Below are 24,769 nucleotides of genomic sequence, written 5' to 3'. Positions count from 1 at the left end.
TCTTCTGTTCACGGTTAAATAAATGCTTTATTGTTTGATTGATGGGAAGATTGTCCATCACTGTTTGTGACCTGCTAGATTCATATATTGGTGTACTGTGCTTAGTCACTCAGTCATGTCTGACTTTTTGCCACCCTATGGACTGTAGGCTCCTCTGTCCATGGGACTCTCCAGGCAAAATACTGGAGTGTATTGCCATTTCCTCCTCCAGGGGATCTTCCCCACCCAGGGATAGAACCCATGTCTCTTAGGTCTCCTGCATTGGCAGGTGGGTTTTTTTACCTGGGAAGCCCAACACAGGCAATCCCATAGCATTCAGATTAATTCATATATTCACTGTTCTATGTTTTAAGAATGTATCAGTGACCTAGAATCTTGATGTCATATGTACAGATAGCCAGGGCTGTTTGATATTGTAGTTGCAGGACCTAGTCAGTGTAACATTAAAGATTTTCAGTTCACTTGAGTCACTCAGTTGTGTCCGACTCTTTGTGACCCCAAGAACCACAGCATGCCAGGCTTCCCTGTCCATCACCAACTTCCGGAGTTTACACAAACTCATGTCCATTGAGTCAGTGATGCCATCTAACCATCTTATCCGCTGTCGTCCCCTTCTCCTCCTGCCCTCAATCTTTCCCAGCATCAGGGTCTTTCCAAATGAGTCAGCTCTTCGCATCAGGTGGCCAAAGTATTGGAGTTTCAGCTTCAACATCAGTCCTTCCAATGAACACCCAGGACTGATCTCCTTTAGGATGGACTGGTTGGATCTCCTTGCAGTCCAAGGGACTCTCAAGAGCTTTCTCCAACACCACAATTCAAAAGCATCAATTCTTCTGTGCTCAGCTTTCTTTATAGTCCAACTCTCACATCCATACATGACTACTAGAAAAACCATAGCCTTGACTAGATGGACCTTTGTTGGCAAAGTAATGTCTCTGCTTTTTAATATGCTGTCTAGGTTGGTCATAACTTTCATTCCAAGGAGTAAGTGTCTTTTAATTTCATGGCTACAGTCACCATCTGCAGTGATTTTGGAGCCCCCAAAAATAAAGTCTGACACTCTTTCCACTGTTTCCCCATCTATTTCCCATGAAGTGATGGGACCAGATGCCATGATCTTAGTTTTCTGAATGTTGAGCTTTAAGCCAACTTTTTCACTCTCCTCTTTCACTTTCATCAAGAGGCTCTTTAGTTCTTCTTCACTTTCTGCCATAAGGGTGATGTCATCTGCATATCTGAGGCTATTGATATTTCTCCTGGCAATCTTGATTCCAGCTTGTGCTTCCTCCAGCCCAGAGTTTCTCATGATATACTCTGCATATAAGTTAAATAAGCAGGGTGACAATATACAGCCTTGATGTACTTCTTTTCCTATTTGGAACCAGTCTGTTGTTCCATGTCCAGTTCTAACTGTTGCTTCCTGACCTGCATACAGGTTTCTCAAGAGGCAGGTCAGGTGGTCTGGTATTCCCATCTCTTTCAGAATTTTCCACAGTTTATTGTGATCCCCACAGTCAAAGCCTTTGGCATAGTCAATAAAGCAGAAATAGATGTTTTTCTGGAACTTTCTTGCTTTTTTGATGATCTAGCGGATGTTGGCAATTTGATCTCTGGTTCCTCTGTCTTTTCTAAAACCAGCTTGAACATCTGGAAGTTCACGGTTCATGTATTGTTGAAGCCTGGCTTGGAGAATTTTGAGCATTACTTTACTAGCATGTGAGATGAGTGCAACTGTGCAGTAGTTTGAGCATTCTTTGGGATTGCCTTTCTTTGGGATTGGATTGAAGATTTTAATGACTCCTTAACTATGTTTTAAAGTGTTGCATGGCTTAAAGTTCAAACTATAAACTATCTCCCTTTAAGTTTTAATATATAAAGATGGAAATGTGTCTGGCTGGAAAGGAATTGTACTATAATCAAATGTGAATGTGTTAAATGAAGGCTTATATTCTGTATTTGGAATTGTAAATTTAGTCGCTAAGTTGTGTCCAATTCTTTGAGACCCTGTGGACTGCAGCATGCCAGGCTCCACTGTCCTCCACTGTCTCCTGGAGTTTGCCGAAATTCACGTCCATTGAGTCAGTAATGCTATCTAACCATCTCATCCTCAGCCGCCCCCTTTTCCATTTGCCTTCAGTCTTGCCCAGCATCAGGGTCTTTCCCAATGGGTTGGCTCTTCGCATCAGGTAGCCAACGTATTGGAGCTTCAGCTTTAACATCAGTCCTTCCAATGAATATTCAGGGTTGATTTCCTTTTGGATTGACTGGTTTGATATACTTACAATCCAAGGGACTCTGAAGAGTCTTCCAGGACTGCAATTTGTTGGTGCTCAGCCTTCTTTATGGTTCAACTCTCACATCTACAGATGTGATATACATGACTACTAGAAAAACCATAGCTTTGACTATCTGGACTTTTGTCAGCAAAGTGATGTCTCTGCTTTTTAAAAAGCTATCTAGGGGGACTTCCCTGGTGGCCCAGTGGCTAAGACCCCGAGCTCCCAATGCAGGGGGCCTGGGTTCAATCCCTGGTCGGGGAACTAGATCCCACATGCTGCTACTAAAGATCCTGCATGCCACAATGAAGACCTGGTGGGGCCAAATAAATAAAATTTAACAACAACAACAAAAAAAAGCTATCTAGGTTTGTCACTTGTGGCTCAGCTGGTAAAGTATCCGACTGCAATGCGGGAGACCTGGGTTCGATCCTTGTGCTGGGAAGATCCCCTGGAGAAGGGAAAAGCTACCCACTCCAGTATTCTGGCCTGGAGGATTCCATGGACTATACAGAGTCGGATGTGACTTTCACTTTCACAGATTTGTCATAGCTTTCCTCTCCTAGGAGCAAGGGTCTTTTAATTTCATGGCTGCGGTTTGCTTCCTTGAAAAAGTGATCTAAAAAAAAAAAAAAAGAAAATGTGTTCTGATCTTACTGCTCCATGCCGAGTGCCTGGCATGTGGAGTACTCTTAGTGAATATTTACTGAATGAATGAAGGAATAGGTCTGGTCCAGATGTAGGGGTAATGTCGGAAGAGATTTAAACAGAAAAGAATAAACCTACCTGGAATATTTTGTTTTCCTTATAACTTGCTAATTTTCTTCCTGATTATAAATAAGTACATACGTATATGCATTCTTACATTTTGCCAGTTTGCCTTCCCTCTAACAGTGTGAAAATGCCTGTTTACCTACAGAATTTGGTTCTTAGTATTTTTTCCTTTGAGCTCAATCTCAAATTAGGGTGGAGGCATTTACGAATTTTTTTTGTATTTGCTGTAAACACTTTATTCCAATACGGCTTTCCTTTTCATTTACTTTTTAAAGAATTTTTGTTGTTGAAGTATAGTTGAATTGTAATGTTGTGTTACTTTCAGATATACAGCAAAGTGATTCAGTTATTTATATATATGTAACATTTATGACATTTTAATAATACTCAAGAAGAAATTTTTCTTTCAGTTGTTAGATATCCCTCTCATAAGAAATCCTAGGACAAAATAAATCATCTTGGGACGTATCTTGAAGTTTTATGTTCCTCCTTAAAACCAGACCCTTCAGCAAAAGAAAAAAAATTGTGTTCAACCATCCAAAACATTTTCAAAGAAAATCTCTGTCATCCCTTATCTCTTTGTTATTTATGTAGCTCAGAAAACAAGTACCTAAGTTTTCACTTCCAAGGCATAAAGGCCTCATTGGATAATATAGATATGTAGATGGGTAAACTGGTTGATTGGTTTAAGATAATATGATAGGACTTCCCTAGTGGTCCAGTGGTTAGAACTCCACACTTCCAGTGCACAGGGCACAGGATCAATCCCTGGTCGGGGAACTAAGACCCCACACGCCTTTTGGTGTGGCCAAAAGATAGAAAAATAAAATATGCAAAATAGAATATGATAATGTACACTTAGGATGTTCCAGGGTGAGAGAAATTTTAAGATATAGCATAGTTTTATCCTCTTACTAGAAACAATCTAATGTAGAAACTTGGTGAATACAGCAGTGTCAGAAGTGAAGGAGGGACTGCCATAAATCAGGAAGGACGAAACTTCTAGGTGTTTTTTTTTGCACTTCTGTCCAATCTGAAAAATTAAGTCTTTGTACTTTGGAGAAGGAAATTATGAATGCCTGAAAGTATATTTAAATCAAAAATCTGCTTTAGTTTTTCTTAAAACACCACCTTTAGCAGAGCAAAGAATTTTGATAGCTAAGTATATAAGGATAAAAGAAGTGAATTATGTGCTTGTTAAATTAATCTAACTACCTCTTTTACCATTTTTGCTGTGCAGCGTTACCCAATATTAACTGTCCTCCTGTTACCCAGCCCTTTTATCCTACAGCAAGGGGAATTGATGAGAATACGTGCATTGTGTTATGTCTGATCACAGTTTGACTAGCACAGTCTGGAAGTGGGTTGTGCACAATGAGAGCAGGCAGCCTAATTGCTCTCCCTGCATCAGCAGCATCTATAAAGCATCCTGGGAATTGCTCACCCTACGTTCAGAGCAGCTGGTCACATGAGCTTGAATTTTCAGTTCAGTTCATTAGTCAGCCATTTTGGTCAACACCCTGCTTACTGCGCACAACCAATCCTATTAGAACTCAGCATCCCGGCTCCTCTGAGCAGATCCTGGAAGTGATTTCTGCAATTCAGGATTTTTTTTTTTAAGCTAAACAGAAAATATTGGTTTATTTTTTGTTCATTTTTTTTTCTTTTGTATTTTTTTTTCTGTAAAAAGAAGGAGGATTTTTCACTTACTGTTACAGAGGCCAGTTTTTTTTAAAGCCAACTAAGGTAGCAACGGCTGTGCAGGATTTCAAGCCTCTGCCTCAGCTGAAAAAGAAGGGGGTAGGGAAGGGAAGATAACAGGAGAGAAGCTGGAAGAAGACAAGCATCATCTTATTTTGCTATGTGGTAGGAACTGCCTCTGAGAAAAGATAGCATAGAATTATTTATCTTGAACACTTGGTGCTTAAAGCATAGATATTTTTCTGTCTTTTTTTTTTTTTTTAAACCCTCCCCCGCCTCTTTCCTTGAGAGCTTTGTTGCAGAGCTTCGGATTTGGGGGTTTTTGTTGAGGAGGGTTTTTATTTATTTTTGTTTGGTGTGTGTGTGTGTGTGTGTGTGTTGTGGTCCCAGCTGAGTCATCATGTCTGCTCTGACGCCTCCAACCGACATGCCAACCCCCACCACTGACAAGATCACACAGGCTGCCATGGAGACCATCTACCTTTGCAAATTCCGAGTGTCTATGGATGGAGAATGGCTCTGCCTGCGAGAGCTGGATGACATCTCACTTACACCTGACCCAGAGCCTACCCATGAAGGTATGGTCAGAACCCGTCCTCCAATATCTCACCAGCATCCTCATTGTTAATCGGGCTGGGAGGGTCAGGGAGAGGCAGGAGGAACCCATACTCTAAACGAGCTAATGGCCCTGAAAACCTTTCATCCTTAAACCTACCACCAGCTCCCCTTCTCTACTTTACTGGGGGAATATATTTTTTCCCTGCCCTCTGAGGTATCCTTTCAAAAGATGCTGGTGCTTGCTTAGAGTTCTTTGTCTTGGAGGCTCTAAAGAACGTTTGAGATCACTTATCACATCTGACCCTAATCAACCAATGGAAAAGCTATTAATTCTGATTAGATGCTAACATGTTATAGAAATTATAGTTATTTTTAATAGAGTAAGGTAAAATAGCATGACTAATTAATTATAGGAGCGTATGTGGTATAGTTGAAGCACTCACGAAGGGTATCCTATCATCAGGATATAATGTCAAACAGGCTGTGGTACCTGGCAAATACATGGTCAAACATTCTTTCTCTAAAATAATATAGATTGTAAGGTTAGATGAGAAACCAGTTTTACGTTCAGTGCTTCTTTAATGAATATGGTCTCAACAAAGCATAATACCTTGAAAGGTTAAGCATGATTGATAAGGTAATTCCTACCCATGGAACCTATTGCCATTGCTCTTTATAAGCTGTTTGTGGTAACTGTTTACCCATGTGAAATCTCCACTGTCAGTCCCTTTGAGACGTGTGTAGTCTCTTGACTTGTGACTTTCTCCCAGAACCTTTTCTAAATTCTGAGAGGCTTTTATCTTCTACCCCTAAATTTTGTGAACTGAATACCATAAGGAAGAAAATGAATTTGAATCAAATTGTTTTGTACTTTTGTGGACTGGCCTCTTAGCTAGTGTTTGTTCTCTACCCCTAAAATAATGAAGAAAGAAATGCTCACATATCAGAATAAATTTTACATAAAATCTGCCCAGTGTTTAGGCATACTGCAGGACAGAGGGCGCAAGGTGAATTACACCTAGCAGTTGTGTTAGAAAAAGTGATTCCTTGCCCTTGACCAAGCATTGCAATCTTATCATGACTCAGATTTCACTCTTTGTGTCTGAAAAGGATTTTATTTTCCCAGTTAGCCGCTTTTAGAGAGGGTTAACATGGAAGCACAAAGCAGTCATTTGGGTGTGTCTTTAAGGGCAATGTTTAAGTAGTTTCTAAGGCCCTTTGCACCCTTTAACAATTGGTTTGTCTGTTGGACAGCTTCCTTTGGCTCTGAGTTTCAGAATGTGCTGCACGGTGGTCAGGAGGTGGTCAGGAGACATCAGCTGGAGGCACATACAATGCCAGTACTGTTTAGAACAGCCTCCTGAGCTTTAAAAGTCTTTAGGGAAGAAAAGTACATTTTGAGAATGCTACCAAGAAGTCTTTTCAGCGGATGCCTCAGTCTGCATATTTTGTTTTTAAAAATATTTATTTTGAAAGTCACACAATATCATATATTCCCTTAATTATAAAATTAAGTGTGTCATTGTCTCTAATTTTGAACAAATTTAATCATTTGAATGGGCTTCCCAGATGGCTCAGTGGTAAAGAATCTGCCTGCCAATGCAAGAGACACAGGTTCAGTCTCTGGGTCAGGAAGATCCCCTGGAGAAGGAAATGGCAACCCACTCCTGTATCCTTGCCTGGGAAACCCCGTGGACAGAGGAGCCTGTTGGGATACAGTCTTGGGATCAGGAAGAGTCGGACTCTACTTAGTGACTGAACAACAGCAACAATTGTTTGCATACCTATTTGTTTTTTGAGCAAGATTCCTGTGAGTAAGCAAAAGTGAGCTGCTTGGTTCACGTAAGCATTTGTAGTGGTGTTGTTTGAATTCTCTATGGAGAAAGCTGTGATGGAAACCATATGAGGGCTGCAACCTAAGCTCAAGTGACACATCCTTGGGTTAGGGGGAAACAGACAAATAGAAAGTTTCCAACACCTTAGAGTCAACTGGAGAAGGGGTGGAGGAAAATAGAGAAAGGCTTGCAGTGAATTTTGGAATTCTGCCTTCAACTGGGTAAAAGAAGCAACAATTTCAAATTATTAGTACTAGAAGTAATAAAAGAAAGTCCAGGCCCAAGAAAACATCCATAGGTTTAGTGATCTAGGAAGCCAGGTAAATAAAAGACAGGGATTTTGTTTCCTTGCTCTACTGGCCGACTCTGGATGTCTAAACAGTCACTTAAACCCAAGAAATGTCTGCTTTAATATTAATGCTAGAGACAGTTGTTAAGTTTAATTTAGCTATTAACCTTTAAGTGGTGATTGCTGGACCCGTGATAACAGGAACCCTACTGTGTTGACAAAATAGAGTACTTGGTGCCCAGACACAGAGAGTGTTCACAGAACAGTTCCCAGTTGATTCGTAGACAGAAGGAAGGACATCTGCCTGTGCAAACTCTGTGTTGGGGCCCCCGACTCCCACGAGAGAAAATGGGCAAAAATGTCGTGTTATCTTCTTAAGACGATAATCTCGTTGTGGCCTCATTGGTAGAAGCTTTGTGGTTTCCAACTTTTGTTTTCTGAAAACAGCTCTTGTCTTCACTCTGCTGCCCACAGTGTAGACCAGACCCAGAGTTTCAGCCCACCTTAACTCTTAAATACATGAAAAGAAAAACTCACTTCATCATTTCAGTACTTATTGGTGGTCAAGGAGATCAGCTATCTCTCGTTTCTTTTAGTACACTTTTGTAAAAACCTGGAACAAATTTCCAAATGTTTGATTGCAAGAAGAAGGTTCAGGAAAGGCTTCATCCAGGAAGTGACACTTGGACCAGGCTCCACCTTGTATGATGACTGTGGGATCACAGGCAGATACTGTTGTGGGTGGGGACTGGAAGGGACATTTCAAGCGGCACACAGTGAGATGCTGGGCTGGGCTATAGTAAGTTGTTAGGAGTGGTAGTCCCGATAGTAGGTTAGGAGCATTAAGCAAGATATTTAATGTAAAGTACCCTATACATGTTAGTTATTTGTGTAATAGTTATTCATGAAGCAGTGGTTTGAGCTTCAACAGTTGTAAGCCCCATTGTTAAATCTCTTGCCTTTTTAGTATGTATTTCTAGTTTTGTTTCTGTTTTTGTATCTAACTTTCTGGAATAGTCTAAACTAGTTGTTTGCCGGACAGACTAAATGTGTTTAGTAGCTTAAATTCATATTTCAGCATTGTCCTTTCTTGGGCCTTTGCAAACAGGAAAATAATTGGTTAAAAATAAAACTCAGTTATCAAGAAATACTTGTTTTCCCAATAACTTTCTTTTAAAGAAGAGGAAACTGACATTGAGAAGTGAAATAGATCAGGTTAGTACAGTAAAATAGACCATTTGGTTACAAAGGTAACTCTTAAGATTTGAATTATTTTTTGACTTAGAAAATACCTTTTTCAAATACAGATAGTAAGAGGCAGACTATGAAGAAACGATACAGCAGCAGACACATCAAGAAGAGAACCTCTGGTCAAGCCTTTGATTTTCAAGTTACAGAGACCTTTGGTTATAGAAAACTGTGTGTGATAACCGACTTCAGACACATCGTTACTGCATAAGTGTCCCATTTTCCCCTGGTAGTCACATTTTGCTTTAGTGTTCATTTAGAGTATCTGGCACTTATACAGAAATGTATAAGGAGCTAGCTTGTATGTAACATCTGTGATTGTAGTAATCATACTGTACTACATGTAAGGATCTTGTACCACTGTACTACATGTGTTTGGTCTGTCAGTTGATCCGAAATATTTATTCAGCATCCCTTGATGCAAAATCCAGTTCTAGAGATTAAGAAATAATGGCCCTTGCCCTCAGTGAATTCACAGTCAAGGAAAAAAGATGAAACAACGATGTCAGAGGCTACTGTAAAACAAGTGTGAACTACTTAGTTGCTAAAGGACAATCATGTTTCGTAGGAACTGGACATGGAATTCTAATCCATAGTGACCATACTTCCCAAGGGACAGTATGGGTGTAGATTTCAGATCAGATTTTCCCATTTAGTAGGGAATAATCTGCTGATACAATAAGCAAGGAAAAAAAAATCCCCTGAAGATGAAATAGGAAGTGTTTGTTTTTTGGTAACTACTGAAAGTGTCTGGTTCTGAAATAACTCCATTGATATTTACTAATGTATTTTTACTCATTAGTATCATTGCACAAGAGTAAAACCCCATTCTGCCTGGGAACTGTATATGTTTTAATGAAAAAAGTGCATGTCCCAGTGGGCATTTTGTCAGGGGAAGCCAAATGGCTGTTTACCAAGAAACTTCATAGCATCAATTACTACAGTCTAGTTCAGGGCTTCTAACCCTGGGAAGATGATCCAAAAAATTATATATAAAATTTTTTATCTGTACCTTATTTTTCCTGGGGAAGAAAAAACCTTAGGGACCATTAGAACCCCCAAAGAAAATAAATGTTTAGAAAAACGTGCGTTATTTTGATCATAAGATCAGACCCTCAGCACTTCATTCAGCATACACTTAAGTATCCCACCTGTAATTTATGCTCCATGCTATGCTAGGTCCTGAGGTATATATAGTACAGTGTCCAAGCCTGCTCCTCTGTATTTTCTGAGCTTATTGACAAGCAGGAGGTGGGGTACTTCAACAAGCATTGATAAAATGGCTTCCCAGGTGGCTGAGCAGTAAAGAATCCGCCTGCCAACACAGGAGATGCAGATTTGATTCCTGGGCTGGGAAGATCCCCTGGATGAGGAAATGGCAACCCACTCCAGTATTCTTGCCAGGATAATTCCATGGGCAGAGGAGCCTGAAGGTCTACAGTCCATAGCGTCACAAACAGTCAGACATGACTGATCATGCATGCATGAGTGCTATGGTACAGAGCCAAACATGTTTTATTAGGAAGTTCCAGGGAAATTTTCCAGTTGAAGTAAGTAATGTTTGAACTAAGACCTAAAGGATGTGCAAGAGTTAATCTGGTTATAAACTGGAGGCAAGGGATGTTAGGGGTGGGGAATGGAGAAGAGATAGCATTTGCAGAGACCCAGATAGCAGAGCTGAAAGATTTTCAGCCTCTCCAAATTTTCTTTCCAGTAAGTTTTCACTTCTTTGATAAGAAATACTAATAAAACTACATGCTCTACCAGGGACAAAATGTTAGGGTTAGTGATGAAATAGTATATTTCTTCTTTTCTGGTTGTGTATAATGTTATTTTTTAACAGTAAAATCTGAAGTGTTTAAACAGTGAATAAGTTCATTCAGTTCAGTTCAGTGGCTCAGTCGTGTCTGACTCTTTGCGACCCCATGAATTGCAGCACGCCAGGCCTCCCTGTCCATCACCAACTCCCGGAGTCTACCCAAACCCATGTCCATCGAGTCAGTGATGCCATCCACCATCTCATCCTCTGTCGTCCCCTTCTCCTCCTGCCCCCAATCCTACCCAGCATCAGGGTCTTTTCCAATGAGTCAACTCTTCGCATGAGGTGGCCAAAGTATTGGAGTTTCAGCTTCAACATCAGACCTTCCAATGAACACCCAGGATTGATCTCCTTTAGGATGGATTGATTGATTGGATCTCCTTGCAGTCCAAGGGACTCTCAAGAGTCTTCTCCAACACCACAGTTCAAAAGCATCAATTCTTTGGCGCTCAGCTTTCTTCACCGTCCAACTCTCACATCCATACATGACCACTGGAAAAACCATAGCCTTGACTAGACAGACTTTTGTTGGCAAAGTAATGTCTCTGCTTTTAAATATGCTATCTAGGTTGGCCATAACCTTCCTTCCAAGGAGTAAGCGTCTTTTAATTTCATGGCTGCAATCACCATCAGCAGTGATTCTGGAGCCCAAAAAAATAAAGTGTGACACTGTTTCCACTGTTTCTCCATCTATTTCCCATGAAGTGATGGGACCAGATGCCATGATCTTAGTTTTCTGAATGTTGAGCTTTAAGCCAACTTTTTCACTCTCCTCTTTCACTTTCATCAAGAGGCTCTTTAGTTCTTCTTCACTTTCTGCCATAAGGGTGGTGTCATCTGCATATCTGAGGTTATTGATATTTCTCCCGGCAATCTTGATTCCAGCTTATGTTTCTTCCAGCCCAGCGTTTCTCATGATGTACTCTGCATATAAGTTAAATAAGCAGGGTGACAATATACAGCCTTGATGTACTCCTTTTCCTATTTGGAACCAGTCTGTTGTTCCATGTCCAGTTCTAACTGTTGCTTCCTGACCTGCATACAGGTTTCTCAAGAGACAGGTCAGATGATCTGGTATTCCCATCTCTTTCAGAATTTTCCACAGTTTATTGTGATCCCCACAGTCAAAGGCATTGGCATAGTCAATAAAGCAGAAATAGATGTTTTTCTGGAACTCTCTTGCTTTTTGATGATCCGACGGATATTGGCAATTTGATCTCTGGTTCCTCTGCCTTTTCTAAAACCAGCTTGAACATCTGGAAGTTCACGGTTCACGTATTGCTGAAGCCTGGCTTGGAGAATTTTGAGCATTACTTTACTAGCATGTGAGATGAGTGCAATTGTGCGGTAGTTTAAGTTCATTAGTGTGTGTGTTTACTAGCATATTTTAATAAAATAAGTATATATTAAATCATCATATAATATGTGAATTTTAATAGCTCTCTTGAAAAAGACTGAAATAAGAATTTCTCCCAATTAACAGAAAAATAAAACAATCATTGCTCCTAATATTGAATACCAGTAACATGCAAGTTTGTGAGTAGACTTTCTATTTTCACATATTTATGTGTGAACCTTCCCTTATATTTTTGATGATGAACATGTATTTTCTGCTAATTATGAACCATGTGACACTCAAAGATTCTTAAATGAAACCGCTTTAACTGAAGTTGATGAAAAATCAAGGCTTCAGTTATTTTCATAAATAAACATTTGTTAATGATATCCAAAGTATCACTTAGTTATATATAAATGATCTTTTCTGCATTTGGGTGTGTGTGTGTGTATGAAATTATATAAACTGTATTTAAGGCATCCAGCTATCGTATTTTTCTATTATGATTAAACGAATAGTACTATATGTGTTAGGGCATAAAAGAGAGAGAGGTGCTCTTTTCTACCACAAAGACTTAATTTTGTCTTCCCTTTTCATTTTCACAACTACCAGGGTCTAACTATGTCACATTCAGATTCCCACACCTACTTTCAGCTTTTCTCCAAGCCATTTCTCTTCGTATTATACTGATTCATTCTTTATAAAATTGCCAAGTAAGTCTTCATGAAAATAAACTTTTCATTCTTGTACAAGAGTCTGTTTCAGACAGTCTTTATATTGAATGTAGAATATTCTTGAAAAAGTGATGGCCACAGTGGTGCAGGAAGAGATGCTGTCTTTTATTGAGCAGCTACTTTGTGCCAGGAACTGTTTGCTCTAAGTAATATATATGTATGTATTACCTCATTTAATCCGTACAAAAACCCATTAGGCCTAGGTACTGTCATCCCCATTTTACAGATTGACAGCGATGTAGTAAGTGGTGGAGCTAGGACTCATTCGGGCGCCTGGATCCAACCTACATGCAACTCTTCTATACCAGAATTCAGTGAGTGTAAGTCCAGCAATAGACCCGCACATAATAAAGGACATCATCTTCCCAGTCTCTGGTGACATATTTCCATCCATTTTATACACAGTTGAACATGGTATTGGCCAGCTTATGTCCAGGGAGCACCCAAATGTGGCCAGAAGCATGCCGTTTGGGGCATACTTGGCAATTGCCATCAGTTAAATTGGATACCTTAGCATTTTATCCACTTGGTTTTTTTTTTCTCTTTCCACCCATTTTTATAAAGTCTGTAAAAATATTTATATGATTGTACAGATGCTGTCAAACAATAAAAATAATACACTGCTGAGACTGACCTGGTGGGCAGGTGGCACCTTTATGTGCTAAATTTTAAATGTTTCTCAAATGAATGTGCAAAGTGACATAGAAAGCTGTTTGTGGTAGCAGTAATGTTCATAATTATGGATTGTCAGAAACAATAACTATGTTGAATCCTTATTCTTTATTTTTTTTAATTTATTATTATTATTTTTTAATAAATTTATTTATTTTAGTTGGGGGCTAATTACTTTACAATATTGTAGTAGTTTTTGCCATACATTGACATGAATCAGCCATGGGTTTACATGTGTTCCCCATCCTGAACCCCCCTCCCACCTCCCTCCCCATCCCATCCCTCTGGGTCGTCCCATTGCCCCAGCCCTGAGCATTTGTCTCATGCATAGAACATGGAATGGTGTTCTGTTTCACATATGATAATATACATGTTTCAATGCTACTCTCTCAGAACGTCCCACCCTCACCTTCTCCCTCAGAGTCCATAAGACTGTTCTATGCATCTGTGTCTCTTATTCTGTCTCGCATATGTGAATCCTTATTCTTTAGCCAACTATTGCCATGCCCTTCTTTTGGATAATTTTACTTATCAAATGTTTTTTTCAAACTCGTTTTCAATACTTGCCTATTTCAACCAGGCTGTGATTCTGTACTTCACCGAAAAAATGATTATTCTTGTTGTTAATACTATTTCTGCTTTAAATTCTTCTTACTGACATTAAATTAGAAATCAGAAAGGACTCCTGACTCCCTTCATCCATGAACCTTCTTTAGCAAGTCCAGGATCCTTCATCTCCTGAATCGTTGGGTTCTGTCTCCATCACTTGATTGAATACACTTGACATCATTCTCTGTTGATTTATTTTAGCCTGTGTGATTCATACTTTTATAAAATTATACAGAAAGTTCTTTAGGGCAAAACTTTTCTTTTGCACCCTTAAGAAGGCCTCATATTTTTATATATACTGTTTATGGTAGCTATCTAATACACTTTGGGTGAACTCAGTGCCCATATGGTGCTAGTGGTAAAGAATCCATCTGCCAATGCAGAAGACCTAACAGAATCGGGTTCCATCCTTGGATGGGGAAGATCCCCTGGAGGAGGAAATGGCAACCCACTCTAATATTTTCAGAGAATCCCATAGACAGAGGAGCCTGGCAGGCTACAATCCATGGGGTCGCAAAGAGTCAGACACGACTGAGCATGTGAGCACACACACACAAATGCCCCATAATCCCCAGAAAACAGTCACTTTTAAAAGAAAAGACTATTGTAATACCTTACCTTCTATTACAAACAACTTATGATTTCTGGATATTTTAATTTTTTTATTTTTTTTAAAGCTCTTTTATTTATTTATTTATTTGGCTGTATTGGGTCCTAGTTGCTGCACGTAGGATCTTTCATTGTGGCATGCAGGCTTAGTTGCCCTGTGGCATGTGGGATCTTAGTTCCCTGACCAGGGATCGAACCTGTGTCCCCTTCATTGGAAGGCAGACTCTTAACCACTGGACTACCAGAGAAGTCCCTTTAATTTTTTTTAAATCACTTAGCTCATAATTCAGACTCATTGTATTTTATTTTGAAAATAGAATTTTAATATAACAAGTAATTTTTTGTTGAACATACCTGTGAATTAATATTCAGCGCTGATGAAAATATAGGAAAATTCAGGTGCTAGTAGAATATTCATTGGCACAGCCTTTTTGAAAATCGCTTTATCAATGTGAATCAGGTACCTCAAAAATTAAGTTCCAGTGGTTATACCAGACATTTATCCTAAGAAAATAATCAGAGATATGGGCAAAATATACAAGTATGTATAATCATCACAGTATTATAATTTATAGTAGCAAAACTTTAAATATAACTTAAATAACCTAACAAGAAAATTATTCAATAAATTGTAGAGCATCAGTACCACAAACATTGATAATGGTGTTATGGAAGACTATTTAGTGGTCTAGGGTATTGTTTTAAAGTATAGTAACTTTTAAAAGCTGTCTCCCAAGCCATATATACACTGTGATCACAAATTGATTTAAATATAGATACATGTACACCCAAGTGAAAGGAAATGTACCAAAAATGTAAAAAGTGGTTTTCTCTGGAGAGTGGAATGACAGGATTTTTATAATCTTCATACTTCCTTATGTCTTCCAAATATTCTTATTATTGTTCAGTCGCTTAGTTGTGACTTACTCTTTGTGACCCCATGGATTGCCACACGTCAGGCTTCCCTGTCCTTCACTATCTCCCAGAGCTTGTTCAAACTCATGTCCATGGAGTCAATGATACCATCCAACCATCTCATCCTGTTGCCCCCTCATATTCTATAAGAGGATATATTACTATAATCAGGATACTGTGTTGTTTTTTCTTTAAAGAAAACAGCTTTATGAAAACTATAGTTGTGTACTCATCCATCTGTCTATCTCAGAGTTAAGTATCTTCTGTGACAGAGTTTCCCACATCCACGAACAGTTACCGTAATTCTAAAAGCAGGACTACTGCTTTGGATTCAGTCTCCAGTATAATTTTTTAATATTTCTAGCTAGACATTTTGAGTTTTTCCAAGTACCAGGCCAAAAAAGGTTACTTTTTGGCATACTTTGTTTTCAAAGCTGACTATATGCTTCATACAGTGCACAAGTGGCCCAGTGTCTAGACTTGGGTGCATTCAGTACAGCATTTAATTTACTCCTATCCTATGTTCAGAAAATAAAACCTGAGTGGGTCAATTCAGTTCAGTCTCTCAGTCGTGTCCGACTCTTTGCGACCCCATGGACTGCAGTATGCCAGGCTTCCCTGTCCATCACCAACTCCCAGAACTTAGTCAAACTCATGTTCATTGAGTCGATGATACCATCCAACCATCTCATCCTCTGTCACCCCCTTCTTCTCCCACCTTCACTCTTTCCCAGCATCAGGGTCTTTTCCAGTGAGTCAGTTCTTCACATCAGGTGACCAAAGTATTGGAGTTTCAACTTCAGCATCAGTCCTTCCAAAGAATATTCAGGATTTCCTTTAGGATTGACTGGTTTGATCTCCTTGCGGTCCAAGGGACTCTCAAGAGTCTTCTCCAACACCACAGTTCAAAAGCCTCAATTCTTCAGCTCTCAGCTTTCTTTTTTTTTTTCTATTAGTTTATTTTCTATTTTTTAACTTTATGATATTGTATTTGTTTTGCCAAACATTGACATGAATCCACCATGGGTGTACACGTTTTCTCCCTTCCACAACCCCCCTTTCACCTCCCTCCCCATCCCATCCCTCCGGGTCATCCCGGTGCACCAGCCCCGAGCACCCTGTATCATGCACTGAACCTGGACTGGCGATTCATTTTACATATGATAATTTACATGCTTCCATGCCATTCTCCCATATCATCCCGCCCTCGCCCTCTCCCACAGAGTCCATAATACTGTTCTATTTATCTGTGTCTCTTTTGATGTCTCGCATACAGGGTTATCTTTACTGATTGACTAAATACCATATATATGTGTTAGTATACTATATTGGTGTTTTTCTTTCTGGCTTACTTCACTCTGTATAATAGGCTCCAGTTTCATCCACCTCATTAGAACTGATTCGAATGTATTCTTTTTAATGGCTGAGTAATATTCCATTGTGTATATGTACCACAGCTTCCTTATCCATTCTTCTGCTGATGGGCATCTAGGCTGCTTCCATGTCCTGGCTATTATAAACAGTGGTGCAATGAACATTGGGGTACACGTGTCTCTTTCAATTCTGGTTTCCTCGGTGTGTATGCCCAGCAGTGGGATTGCTGGGTCATATGGCAGTTCTATTTCCAGTTTCTTGAGGAATCTCCACACTGTTCTCCATAGTGGCTGTACTAGTTTGCATTCCCACCAACAGTGTAAGAGGGTTCCCTTTTCTCCACACCCTCTCCAGCATTTGTTGCTTGTAGACTTTTGGATAGCAGCCATTCTGATGGGCGTGAAATGGTACCTCATTGTGGTTTTGATTTGCATTTCTCTGATAATGAGTGATGTTGAGCATCTTTTCATGTGTTTGTTAGCCATCTGTATGTCTTCTTTGGAGAAGTGTCTGTTTAGTTCTTTGGCCCACTTTTTGATTGGGTCGTTTATTTTTCTGGAATTGAGCTGCAGGAGTTGCTTGTATATTTTTGAGATTAATCGTTTGTCCGTTGCTTCGTTTGCTATCATTTTCTCCCATTCCGAAGGCTGTCTTTTCACCTTGCTTATAGTTTCCTTTGTTGTGCAAAAGCTTTTAATTTTAATGAGGTCCCATTTGTTTATTTTTGCTTTTATTTCCAATATTCTGGGAGGTGGGTCATAGAGGACCCTGCTGTGGTTTATGTCGGAGAGTGTTTTGCCTCTGTTTTCCTCTAGGAGTTTTATAGTTTCTCGTCTTACGTTTAGATCTTTAATCCATTTTGAGTTTATTTTTGTGTATGGTAAAATATGGAACGCTTCACGAATTTGTGTGTCATCCTTGCGCAGGGGCCATGCTTATCTTCTCTGTATCATTCCAATTTTAGTATATGTGCTGCCAAAGGAAGCACAGCTCTCAGCTTTCTTTGTAGTCCAGCTCTCACATCCATACATGACTACTGGAAAAACCATCACTTTGATTAGACGGACCTTTGTTGGCAAAGAATTGTCTCTGCTTTTTAATATGCTGTCTAGGTTGGGCATAGCTTTTCTTCCAAGGAGCAAACGTCTTTTAATTTCAGGGCTGCAGTGGGTAGGATTGTCTATTTTATAGAATCACATTACTGTTCTTCCCTTTGGCACACCTCCTTTTGTAATCTGCCCTCAGTGAGATTACTGGAACATTTGTTGCTACCAGCTGGTTAGCCTCAAGTTTACATGGTCAGGTTCTCTGAGTTGTGATTACGCGTGTACAGGGCAGTCTTTGTGAAATTCTCATGGTGAAGAGATTATAGATTCTATTGGCATCTCAAAAGCCTGCCAGACAACGTTTTCTGGACAAGTTTCATTCCTTCTTGTTGCTCTGATTTGGGAATAGCCTCGCTAGTCTCCCTTGTACGATAAGTTTTACCCACTTGCCTCTGGGATTTTATAGAATCCTGAATAGGGGAGAAATATCAGCAGGGTTCTCTTTGCACCCTAATCCATAAATGAAGCAATAGAAGAGCTCCGTGCTGCCTCTGAGCTGATGGTAACCTGCTCTCCCTAAAATTAGCCTTCTTCAGGTCTACTTCCAGTTTCTTCCCCTTATTACTCCTGTCATTGGCATCTGCTTTAGTGCACAGTCATTAATCACAGTGCGTTACTACTGTCTTTGCTCTATGTTGGTGAGCTTTTTCTGGACCTTTTTTGGATGGAGCTTTTACTTTAATGTGTACCTTTGTAGTTCACATCATTAATAACTCTTCTGTGGCTCATCAGCTTCCAGTGCTGGATGGTCCAGTGTCCCAAGGTAATCACAGACTCTATGTATCATCTTCCAGAGGTAAATGCTATACCAGATTACATAACTAGTACTCCGTGATGGAAGGACTGATGTTGAAGCTGAAACTCCAATATTTTGGCCACCTGATGGGAAGAGCTGACTCATTTGAAAAGACCCTGATGCTGGGAAAGATTGAGGGCAGGAGGAGAAGGGGACGGCAGAGGATGAGATGGTTGGATGGCATCACCAACTCAATGGACATGAGTTTGGGTGGACTCCGGGAGTTGGTGATGGACAGGGAGGTTCATGGAGTTGCAAAGAGTCGGACACGACTGAGCGACTGAACTGAACTGAACTCAGTGTTGGAGCTCAGGAATTCAAGTTGTTGGATTCCCAGGCCTGGGCACTGTGAGACCTGACTGGGAAGAGAGCATGGCTGTCATTTGAGAGAACCCAGTCTTCTCTGCTCTTCACTTAGTCATTCAGTCATGTCTGACTCTTTTGAGACCCCATGGACTATAGCCCACCAGGCTTCTCTGTCCATGGGATTTCCCAGGCAAGAATACTGGAGTGGGTTGCCATTTCCTTCTCCAGAGGATGTTGCCATCCTGGGACTGAACCCTCATCTCCTTCATTGGCAGGCAGATTCTTTACAACTGAGCCACCAGGGAAGATTACTCTTCACTTCTGGTTCTGTATTATTTGCGGTTTTTTGGTTGTGCCCCTTTTGGGGAAGGTGGAGAGTATAATGGGGCATGATTTTCCATTGTGATTGTTCCAGCCGCCACCAGTCACTTGGATTGCTACAAAGTGCTTTTGAGTACAGGGAAGTAAATGTTAAATTCATTCCCTTGCAGTTTTTCATATTTGAGCCTTGTCAGAGAACAGATAGAAGAGTTTGATGAGCTTAGAAATACATGTGTAGAGGGACAGTGAAACAGACTTATTAGGAAATAGCCCCTAAGTAAATATTTTCCCCATAATTAAAATTAAATCAGTGTATTAAAATTGATGGGGTTCTTCTAGAAAATACATTTAGTATTACTATGTAATATTTTAGTGAAAGCAACTTTATTTTTCTAGTTAAAAATAATATATTCACATTTTAAAAGTCACAGAATACAGAAAAGTAGAAAATATAAAACAGAATTCATCTAAAATTCTAGCACCTATTAATAACCACTAGTAAGATTTAGTAACCAGATTCTCTTTTTTAATATATACCCATGGATTTCATTTACAAACTCACACAATTTTGTACACATAAGATCATTCCATACCTGTGTTGTGTGACTGCCATTTTTCTCTCCACATCAGTAGATGGAAATCTGTACCACCTCCTTTAATGCCTTAGTTGTCTGGATGTGCCATAATTTCTTTACTCCCTTATTACAAGCATTTAGGTTATTTCTAAATTAGGCTACCACAAACATTCTTGGTATATCATTGTGTTTCTAACTTGAACAATTTTCTTTTTTAGAAGTGGAATTTCTGGGTCAAATAGTAATGTATTTTAATTTTTTATACACATTTCCAAGCTGCCATAACATTAAAAAAAAAGTAATGCCATGGTATCATGAATTTTCCCATTGGCTACCTCCTTGCAACTCATTTTTATTTTTGGCTGCTGTAGATGGTTGTGGTTTCTCACACTGTATTAAAATCTAAACTCTCAAAGGAAACAGTGTGGTTTTTTAGGACAGTTGATTCAGTAGCTGTAAACTGTGTAACATTTTTATCTGTTTGCTTGTTTTTCTTATTTCTTTAAGCTAGTGACAATGTCCTGTGCTGAAGAGAATGAGTTTTACTTCTGATTGTACACTGAGAAATTGCATGCTTCTCTTAAGATTGCTAGCATTTACTTTCTGGGGTAAAAAGGCTGCTGGAGCTGCTTTTTTCTTTCTTCTAGAGCTGTAAAACTTAGGGTATGTCTGAGATGTACTCTGTCTTATCTGAGAATGTCGCCATGTCCTGTTCTATTGGCAGCAGCTACCCAGTAGAGGTCTAGTTAATCAGAGATGTTATTTTCTGCCATTGCAGCCATTCAGGCAAGAAGGCAAAGGGGTCTCCTGATGTGGGGGAAGCCCTTTTTCTCGTCCTCTCACTCCCCATCAGGCCCTGTGTCACCTACCAGCTCACCTGACTTAGGAATCCATTTTAATCTTTCCTTTGGCTTAGTGGTAAAGAATCCACCTGCCAGTGCAGGAGATGTGGGTTCGATCCCTGGGTCGGGAAGATCCCCTAGAGAAGGAAATGGAAACCCACTCCAGTATTCTTGCCTGGAGAATCCTGTGGACAGAGGAGCCTGGTGGGCTAGTGTCCTTGGGGTCACAAAACAGTTGGACACAACTTAGCTACTAGACAACCTCTCTGATGCCTTGTGTCATAGCTACTTAGTTCTCCTCACGTGCAATGTCTTATGGAGATTTCATCTTTGTATCTTCTGTGCAGACTAACTGTACTAACTGCCTCCGTAAAGCCCTTTGCTGTCTGTTCATGCTCAGTAAATGTTAAATGGATCAAATGTTGGTATTCATATTGGAAAAACCTTCATTTCTCCTTTTGTGCCTCTCTTGTACTTTCACGCAAATAACGCTTTATTTCTGACACTTCTTGTCACCAAATGTGTGGGATTTTTTCCAATAACAAACAATTCTGTGACACGGGCAGGGTGTTCCCACAGTTTAACTCATTTTTAACTCTGTTTCCCTGGAGATAGCGTCAGATCCCACTGGTCAAGGGCTCAAATCCTCAAGACTACCCCGACCCCCACCACACACAGACTTGAGCTACAAGTGGTAGGTCCACAGGTTATCCACCATTTCTATCTGACTGGGCTACAAATCGGAGGTTCCCATGACCTTCTCTCTCTTGAATTCAGTTATTTGCTAAACAGCTCATAGAACTCAGGGAAACTCTTAACTTTTGTTGCCAGTTTATGAAAGGATGTGATGAAGGATACAGAGGTACAGCCAGATGAAGAGGCACGTAGAGTGAGGTCTGGGAGGCCCAGAGCACAGAAGCATCTGTCCCTGTCTAGTTGATGTACATCACCCTCCTGGTTCATGAATGTGTTCACCAACCTGAAAGCTTTCGAACCCCATACTATTGGAATTTTAAGGAGGCTTCCTTACATGGATAAGACCCATTAGTAACTCCATTTTGAGCCCCTCTTGTCTCTCCAGAGAAGTGGTCGTGGCGTGCTGATAATTCCAAGCTTTTAATTATGGGAACCAACTCCCATTTGAGAGACCCCCAGAGTAATATCATGAGAACAAAAGATACTCCTAGTGTTCTTATCACTTAGGAATTTATAAGGTTTCAGGAACCTGTGTCAGGAACTGGAAATTAAAACCAAATATATATTTATTATAAATCACAGTATCACAATAACTTAATATTACTTTTTCTAGGATTGTTTGTATTTCTCTGCTAATAGTTTTGTTTTTTTTACTATACTTTGGGAAGAAAATAGACCTTGGCCTAACTTATTGGTTTATTATAACAAGACCTCTTAGTTTTTGTTTTTATTTTTTTTAAAGTTATCTTTGCTAATATGTATTATTATGCTACCAACCCAATCATTGTTAATTTAACAGAGCCTCAGCTGCTAAATTTGTCTTTGGTCTACTCAACATTGACTTACGTTTTTTACCCTGTGTTTAATAATTAGTTTAGTGTTTTTGTTTTTTTTTTTCAATCCAGTCCTCTCTATCTCCTTTAAATAAGTATGACAAATAGTTAGAGGACTCCAATTTGTGGCCAAATCAAAATACAGGGCATGCATTGGTTTCTTGTAAACATAAAGTTGACATTTATTACCTATGATGCACTAAGTACAGGTACTCTTAAGTAACATTTATGTTCACAGCAGTCCTTCAAAGAGTTATTTGTGATCAATGATTAGGTTTCAGGAAGGATTTCCCCTCAAGAAACTAGTAAACTTTCAAAAAGTAACACTCTAAATCAAAGATACCATGGAAGCAACCTAAATGTCCATCAACAGATGGGTAAAGAAGATGTGTGTGTGTATATATATATGTCTGCGTGTGTGTATATACACACACACACATACATACAGACAATGGAATATTACCAGTCATAAAAAGGAACAATATTGGGTCATTTGTAGAGACCTGGATGGACCTAAGAGTGTGTCACACAGGGTGAAGTATAAGTCAGAAAGAGAAAAACATATATTGACTCATATATGTGGAATCTTGCTGTATAGCACAGGGAGCTCAGTACTCTGTGGTGACCTGAATGAGTGGGGTGGAGGCAGATCCAAGAGGGAGGGGATATATGTATACATACAGCTGATTCACTTCATTGTATAGCAGAAACTAACACAACATTGTAAAGCAGTTGTACCCCCAATAAAGAAAAAAGAAAACACACCTAGCCTCAAGGAGACAGTGTAACTTGATTCCTTTTGTCTCTAAACTGGAGTATAACTCAGTTGTCTATACTACAGACTCCATAGTAATAATGCTGAAGAGAGAATATATCAAGAAGAGAGATCTCACGAGCATGGGTACCTAAACAGTGGAGAGGCACTTTGTGGCTATTTCAGTGCTTCTCAGGAGGGAGGGAGCTTCAGCCCTCCCCCCGCCCCCTCCATCGTCGAGAGAGAAAAGGAGTAGCTAGGCAAGGCCCAGCGTCAAAGCCAGGGCCTCTTTCCCCAGACACACTGCATCATCATTGAGTCACCATGTACCATAGGAGCAACCGTCTTACAGTTCAGTTCAGTTCAGTCGCTCAGTCGTGTCTGACTCTCTGCGACCCCATGAATTGCAGCACGCCAGGCCTCTCTGTCCATCACCAACTCCCGGAGTCTACCCAAACCCATGTTCATCGAGTCGGTGATGCCATCCAACCATCTCATCCTCTGTCGTCCCCTTCTCCTCCCGCCCCCAATCCTACCCAGCATTAGGATCTTTTCCAATGAGTCAACCCTTCGCATGAGGTGGCCAAAGTATTGGAGCTTCAGCTTCAACATCAGACCTTCCAATGAACACCCAGGATTGATCTCTTTTAGGATGGATTGATTGGATCTCCTTGCAGTCCAAGAAACTCTTAAGAGTCTTCTCCAACACCACAGTTCAAAAGCATCAATTCTGCGGCGCTCAGCTTTCTTCACCGTCCAACTCTCACATCCATACATGACCACTGGAAAAACCATAGTCTTGACTAGACGGACTTTTGTTGGCAAAGTAATGTCTCTGCTTTTAAACATGCTATCTAGGTTGGCCATAACCTTCCTTCCAAGTAGTAAGCGTCTTTTAATTTCATGGCTGCAGTCACCATCAGCAGTGATTCTGGAGCCCAAAAAAGTAAAGTCTGACACTGTTTCCACTGTTTCCCCATCTATTTCCCATGGAGTGATGGGACCAGATGCCATGATCTTAGTTTTCTGAACGTTGAGCTTTAAGCCAACTTTTTCACTCTCCTCCTTCACCTTCATCAAGAGGCTCTTTAGTTCTTCTTCACTTTCTGCCATAAGGGTGGTGTCATCCGCATATCTGAGGTTATTGATATTTCTCCCGGCAATCTTGATTCCAGCTTGTGTTTCTTCCAGCCCAGCGTTTCTCATGATGTACTCTGCATATAAGTTAAATAAGCAGGGTGACAATATACAGCCTTGACGTACTCCTTTTCCTATTTGGAACCAGTCTGTTGTTCCATGTCCAGTTCTAACTGTTGCTTCCTGACCTGCATACAGGTTTCTCAAGAGACAGGTCAGATGATCTGGTATTCCCATCTCTTTCAGAGATGTCTTACAGTATCACTGAATTAAATATTTTCAGGGCCAAGTAAATTAGTCTGCTCGTTTAGCCAGGAAATAAGCTATGCTTCCTTGAAAATTCAGGGCCTTTGTACAGTTGCAGCCTGTCTCTTGTCTCTTGACTGAAAGTATGTCTTCGTTCATATGGATCTTAAAAATAAGGTGATAGAGTCTATTAGGAGCAGCATGTTTAGCCATTTAATCCAAGTGTTTCGAGTGGAGTAGTGGTCCTGATGTCGCGTTGGTCTCGTGGCACCACACCCTGTGACAATCCACACCCTTTTCCTTGTGAGTCAGTGTTCTGAGTGAGAACCGAGTAGCTAACGTAACTTTGGAAGCACCCCTTTACCACTCGACATTTAGAGTGCACGTCTGGCACAGTTCTGATCTCCA

General features: G+C 40.1%; 1 protein-coding gene and 1 non-coding gene across 32 annotated transcripts in view; one reads left to right on the top strand and one right to left on the bottom strand.

The window, feature by feature from the left end:
• Positions 1 to 24,769, top strand: part of RUFY3 (RUN and FYVE domain containing 3) — a 153,658-nt gene that overhangs the window by 65,126 nt on the left and 63,763 nt on the right. For 13 of the 31 annotated variants that reach the window (XM_081587404.1, XM_081587386.1, XM_081587366.1 and 10 more), the window contains one exon: positions 5,142 to 5,329. The exons of the other annotated variants lie outside the window; for them this stretch is intronic. In XM_081587404.1, coding sequence (XP_081443530.1) covers positions 5,152 to 5,329 — 178 coding nt within the window. In that variant the 5' untranslated portion in view covers positions 5,142 to 5,151. The remainder of the gene's footprint in view (positions 1 to 5,141; positions 5,330 to 24,769) is intronic. 31 annotated transcript variants of the gene reach the window in all.
• Positions 17,631 to 17,737, bottom strand: LOC145521556 (U6 spliceosomal RNA). Its single transcript, XR_014065471.1, has one exon. It is a non-coding gene; the product is annotated as a U6 spliceosomal RNA (small nuclear RNA).

The sequence above is a fragment of the Giraffa tippelskirchi genome, chromosome 1, assembly GCF_054371585.1.
Source record: "Giraffa tippelskirchi isolate mGirTip1 chromosome 1, T2T-mGirTip1v1.2.pri, whole genome shotgun sequence".
In the NCBI taxonomy this organism is placed as follows: domain Eukaryota; kingdom Metazoa; phylum Chordata; class Mammalia; order Artiodactyla; family Giraffidae; genus Giraffa; species Giraffa tippelskirchi.
The sequence above is the reverse complement of the archived record's forward strand: the minus strand, read 5'-3'. Positions and strand labels throughout refer to the sequence as shown.